Source organism: Marmota monax, unplaced genomic scaffold, assembly GCF_021218885.2.
Source record: "Marmota monax isolate L192 unplaced genomic scaffold, Marmota_monax_Labrador192_F-V1.1 WCK01_AAM20220418_F8-fsc00296, whole genome shotgun sequence".
Lineage (NCBI taxonomy): Eukaryota > Metazoa > Chordata > Mammalia > Rodentia > Sciuridae > Marmota > Marmota monax.
Genome location: NW_026694723.1, coordinates 1,411,154 through 1,417,153, shown reverse-complemented (window position 1 = coordinate 1,417,153; position 6,000 = coordinate 1,411,154). Strand labels below are relative to the sequence as shown.

Sequence of the window (6,000 nt, the reverse complement as noted above, 5' to 3'; positions counted from 1 at the left end):
ATTCTACTGAAACCAAATTTAAGAATATAAACATACGGATACTCATACGCAAAATCTGCACATACATATAATCCCAAAATGCTGTTTTAGAAGGCAGGTTGAGGATGATTTTTTTTCCCCTTCCTTGTATTTTCAGGATTTATCTATAATAAATACATATTGCTTGTTAACTATAAAATCAACTTAAGTTACATTTTAAAAATTTGCTTTCTTTTCCATAATCTTTTATATTTTAAATTATATCATGTATGGGTATTTGTTAGTAAAATAACAGAAACATGTTAAAGGTAAAATAAAAGTTAGAAAATATAGCTGAAATATATTTGATAAACAATAGGAAAAAGTCCACTACATAAGAATCTTTTAGGAGCATGTCAAAATTTTAAACATGGTTATTTCTAGCAAATAGGACTATAGGAGACTATGTAACATATATTTTTGTTGCTTTTTACAAACATATGTAATAACACTATTTTAAATAAATTACTCTAAGATATTAACAAGAAATAGATTAAAACTCCAAGCAAAACAGGCAAATAAGCAACCAAAAAAGAAAAAGAGATCATTTTATAATATAATTTTCAAACTTGCTAATGCTGAAGTAAATTAAAATGATATATTATTAATTGTATAAGAATCTGACAACGATGGAAGAGGCAGGAGCGACCTGGTGCCTTTATTCACTACTATACAAAAATTGGCAGAAACTTTCTAAAGAGCAAAGTAGGAAAAACATCTTTCAATTTTCCACTTCTTCATGACTACAATTTAAAATTTATCCTAAGGACCAATCAGAATTAGGTTTAAACATTAATGGGTAATATAGTTCATAACAGTTGTACTTATAATAGTGGCTAAAAAATTATAAGCCACTGCCAGGTGCGGTGGTGCACGCCTGTGATCCCAGTAACTCGGGAGGTTGAGACAGGAGGATCATAAGTTCAAGGCCAGCTTCAACAACTTAGTGAGACCCTGCCTCAGAAGAAAACATTAAAAAAGGGTTGGGGATATAGCTCAGTAGTAAAGTACAGATGGGTCCAATCCCCTATACAAAAAAAAGATTAATTTAAAAAACAATTAAATATAATTGTTTATAATTAAATATATAATTTTTAAAAAATTTAAAAATACGTGTGTGTGTGTGTGTGTGTGTGTATACAATAAAGGTATTGTGTCCATCCACAACTAAAAAAACATAGATTAAAAAAACAGATCTTGGGCTGGGGATAGAGCTCAGTTGATAGAGTGCTTGCCTCACATGTACAAGCCCTGAGTTCAATTCCCAGCACCATAAAAATATATAGCACATCCTAAATATTTTTATTAATGCTTAAAACAACGTGCATTTACATTTGAATTACCGGGAAGAAATGCAATGCTGTCAGTGACTCTGAGTGATGAAGCTATGGGTCACTTTTAGCCTCTCTTTTATTTTTTGTGTTTCCAAAGTGTTTTTCAATTAAAAGTAAAACAAAACATTATTTTGAAACCTTCCACAGCCATTGTCACAGATCTGTACTCCCATGGCCGATGACAAAGCACTCCTCTATCTGACTCTGCAGAGGGTGGTTCTCCTCGCTTAGGAAAGTCCATGGCCGTGGGCGGAATGCAACCTGTCCCCTGCCCTGCCTTCGTCCCACTCTGCTCCAGCAGGATCCACGGCCTGCACACTCTGTAGCCACCTGCCAGGGCAGCGTGGTCCTCTGGAAGCCACCCACATCCACCATGCCTCTCCCACACCTAAGGCGAGTGTGCCAAAAACACCTCTGACTCATCAGGAACCTGAACAACAAACACACTCCCTGGAATGTCCAGGCAATTAAGCACAAATGTCATTAAAGAGAATCACTATTAAATAAACGCAGTGAGTGACACACAGCAGCCACATGGCAGAACAAGGCCTTCCTCAAGCAACTTCCTGATTTGACAGCAGCATGTGTCACGAGGTCTATGATATCTAAAAATTGATGATGGTTTTAACACAGGCGGAAAACAGCTAGGAAAATGCACCATCCCATGCATCATCCCCCCAAATGGGAATGAGGAGTGAGTGCTTTTCTCTCAGCCACCAGGAGAGCCCTTTTCCACACAGCTACCTGTAGTCCTAACACAGCTCCGCTGTCACGACAAACTTGTTGTTGCCCCTTCAGAAGCCCCTACAACCTAAGTGTCCCCTCAAACTTACTTTTGAGGTTGAACTGTCTAAGGTTTCGTGACTCGAAATGAAGAGAACACTGTCCTCCCAGGGAAGCCTGTTGCCAGCTCCTGCCACCTGTGTCTACCTGCCTCTTTCACATGCTAAGCCACAGCAGAAGGTCCATCAGTTCCCAGAGCTGAGAAAGCACTAGACAATACCTGGGATACTAGACAAGTATATTAAAGCCACTTCCCTAAGGGCAGTTTCCGTGGACAACCTTCCATATGTGTTGGAATCCTCCCCTTTCTGCACAGTCCCCTGCAAAAGAAACAAACCCAGGCCCCAGAAGCTGCAAAACAGCAAGTAAAGACAAGTCGGAGAAGGGAGGAAGGAATGCCTACGTAGGTGGGGGAGCAGTGCCACCTCCAACCCCTTGGCAAAGTGGGCAGTGGTGTCGTAGAACTCCAGCAGTTTGGTGAGCTCCAGCTCGGGTCCCGCTCTCTCCACGCCAGCGCTGAGGCAGATAGGCAGGGAGGGCACCAAGGCCCCCAGGGTCTGGATCAGCAGCACTGTCACAACCTCATGAGGGTTCTTGAAAACCTGCAGTGGGAAACAGGCAGCTGTGTCAGCTCACGCCACCAACAGGACAGAGTTCTTAAAGAAGCTGTTTTCTGGATCACTCGAAGAAATCCCCTTAATAGGTAAAAAGTGACTAGTCAAGAGCTACAAGCCCAAAGGTCCCCTCATTGCAGAGTGAACGTGCTCAGAAAGCACAGCAAATCTGCAGGACCTGGAAGGCGTCCAGAATGATGGGACAATGTCCTGTCCTGTCTACTGCTGCCCACCCCCCCAGTGCCTTCCTATTTACAAATTTACTAAATGCTTTCCTGCGGTGTTTAGATGGTACCAGAAACTGACTGGAGGGAGGGCTATGAAGGTGCCAAAGGAGAAATGGCTTTGGGGCAGGGGTGGGGGCACCAGTGAAAGAAAAGCAATCCACTGAATCACAACTGGAAGGATCTTTATGCAGATTCAGTCTGGCTGCAGCCTCTCCTTGACACTGATCTTGATGGATTCTCTTAAGGACCACAAGGAAGAGTGTACCTAGACCCGTTAAAATTATTCATTGATAGTCTTTTCTCTCTCATTATATGTACTTTAGATTTCTTGGGAAATTTTTGAATAATGTACATAGTTCACTTAGAAGGGGGTTCTCTCTATACCACAGGGCTGGTTAAGTACTTTTTTGTTAAAACATAACCTAGATATATACAAACATGAGATGATACAAGAACTTTTTTTTAGGAAAATCCAAGGCCAAAAAAAGTACAAATTTAAAACTATAAACCCAAAAGAATTCCAAATTTCACTACAAAATACTCTGAGATAAATGAAAATGAAAAGAACAAAACAAAACTTACAGGATGCAGCAAAAGCAATACTAAGAGGCCTGCAGAGCTGCAGGTGTGTATGATTAGAAAAAGAAAAATCTCACATGCATGACCTAAGCGCTCACATTAAAGAACTAGGGGGGAAAAGATCAAATTAAACCCAAGGTTAGCAGAAGAAAATAATATGGATTAAAGTAGAGATAAATAAGAGGATAGAAAATCAACAAAAGTAAAGTCTATTACACCAGAAATTGCAAGGTGTTTTTGCAAAAATTAAAAAAAAAAACTGCTTTTACCTGGACTGATTAAGAAAAAAAGAGAAAGAACTTAAATTACTAAAATCAGATATAAAATTAAGGCATTGTACCAATTTTACAGAAATAAAAAAGATTATAAGGGAATTCTGTGAACAACTGTATGCCAACAAACTGAATGAAATGGACATATTCCTAGAACACAACCCACCAAAACTGGCTCAGGAAGAGAGAACTGGAATCCTCCTCTACCTATAGTAAGGACATTGAATCAATAATCAAAACCTCCCCTCAAAAAAACATCAGAATCAGGAGCTGGGGATGTGGCTCAAGCGGTAGCGCGCTTGCCTGGCATGCGTGCGGCCCGGGTTCGATCCTCAGCACCAAGTACAAACAGAGATGTTGTGTCCGCCCAAAACTTAAAAAATAAATAAATAAATATTAAAAATTCTCTCTCTCTCTCTCTTTAAAAAAAAAAAGATCAGAGATGACTTCACTGGTGACTTCTACAAAATATACAAGAAGAATTAAGGCCAACCCTTCTAAAACACTTGGAATAAAACTGAAGAAGAGAGAATATGCTATGGTCTGAACTGTGTTCCCCTGAAATTTGTACGTGAAGTCCCAATCCCAATACCTTGAATGTGACTATATTTGCAGCAAGACCTTTAAAAAGGTAGCAAAGGGGAGCTGGGGTTGTGGCTCAGTGGTACAGTGCTCACCTAGCACATGTGAGGCACTGAGTTCAAACCTCAGCACCACATAAAAATGAAATCAAGATATTATGTTCACCCACAACTAAAAAAAAACATTAAAAAACAAAGGTAGGGCTGGGGATGTGGCTCAAGCAGTAGCACGCTCGCCTGGCATGCGTGCGGCCCGGGTTCGATCCTCAGCACCACATACAAAGAAAGATGTTGTGTCCGCCCAAAACTGAAAAATAAATAAATAAATATTTATCTCTCTCTCTTAAAAAAAAAAAAAGTTAGCAAAGGTACTATGATGTAATCTGGGTGAGCTCTAATCCCCTATGACTGGTGTTCTGATTCAAAGAAAAGATCAGGACAACAAACACATATGGAGTAAGGACACAGGGAGAAAATGGCCTTCTGCAAGTCTGCAAGGAGACTTCTGAAGAAGCAATCCTTATCTTGGACTCCAAGACTTTAAGAATTTTGAGGAGATTAATTTCTGTTGCTTAAACTTGCCAGTCCAAGATACTCCCTTACAACTAACACAGAACACTTCCTAACTCATTCTGTGTGGTCAGCATCACCCCAATATGAAAAGCAGATAGAAACTGTTGGGAAAACATATAATGGCAGCAGCACTCCAGAGAAAAACCCCAACATGGTGCCTAACAACCCTCTTTCTCCTCTTTTTTCTTTCACTGGCGCGAAACGTTCCCGCCGGCGCCAATGTTCAAATCCTGCGGGTGGGAAACCTTAGCCCCAATAAGAATTAACTTCTTGGGCTCCGGAACTGACATATGGAAGAGCTTGCCAATAAACGGGTGACCTCAGCCCTGCTACCTCTCCTTAGACCTATATAAACCCACAGCCTTTTGTAATAAAGCGGAACCTCTCCGGTGATCTGTGTCATGTGGTGTCTCCCATTCGTAGTGTGGTGCGGCGTCTTACAGAAACACTGCAAGAAAACCACAGACCAATATCCCTTGTAAATGTATAAGCAAAAATCCTCAACAAAGTACTAGAAACTGAGTTCAGCAGCACACTAAAAGGAGTAAGCACCGTCGTGAAGTGAGATTTACTCCTGGAATGCAAGAACAGTTCAATGTAAAAAATTAATCAATTTAATATATCATGCCAACAGAATGAGGGGAAAATACATATGACCACCTCAATTAATGCAGAAAATCCATTTAACAAAATACCCTTTCATGACAAAACATACAACAAACTAGGGATAGAAGGAAACTTCTTCCAGATGCTAGGGCCATAGGTGAAAACCCAGCTCACATCAGACTCAATGGTGAAAGACTGAACGCTTTTCCTTCTAAGTTCAGGAACAAGTCAAAGAAGCCTACTTTTGCCACTCTATCCAACATAGTACCGGAAATTCTCGCCAGAGCAACTGGAAAAGAACAAGAACAAGAAATAAAAGGAGTCCAAATTGAAAACAGAGTGATCTCTGTTTACAGATGACATGGTTTTATGTGTAGAAAATCCAAAATAATCCACAAAATACTGTTAAGAGT

The 6,000-nt window shown here is 40.2% G+C and overlaps 1 protein-coding gene across 2 annotated transcripts in view; it reads right to left on the bottom strand.

Annotated features, from left to right (window-relative positions):
• Nucleotides 1-2,538: 2,538 nt before the first annotated feature.
• Nucleotides 2,539-6,000, bottom strand: part of LOC124078925 (conserved oligomeric Golgi complex subunit 7) — a gene marked incomplete at its 3' end in the record, with an annotated part of 37,572 nt that continues 34,110 nt past the window's right edge. For both annotated transcript variants that reach the window (XM_046424026.2, XM_046424027.1), the window contains 1 exon segment: nucleotides 2,539-2,737. In XM_046424026.2, the coding sequence (XP_046279982.1) occupies nucleotides 2,539-2,737 (199 nt within the window).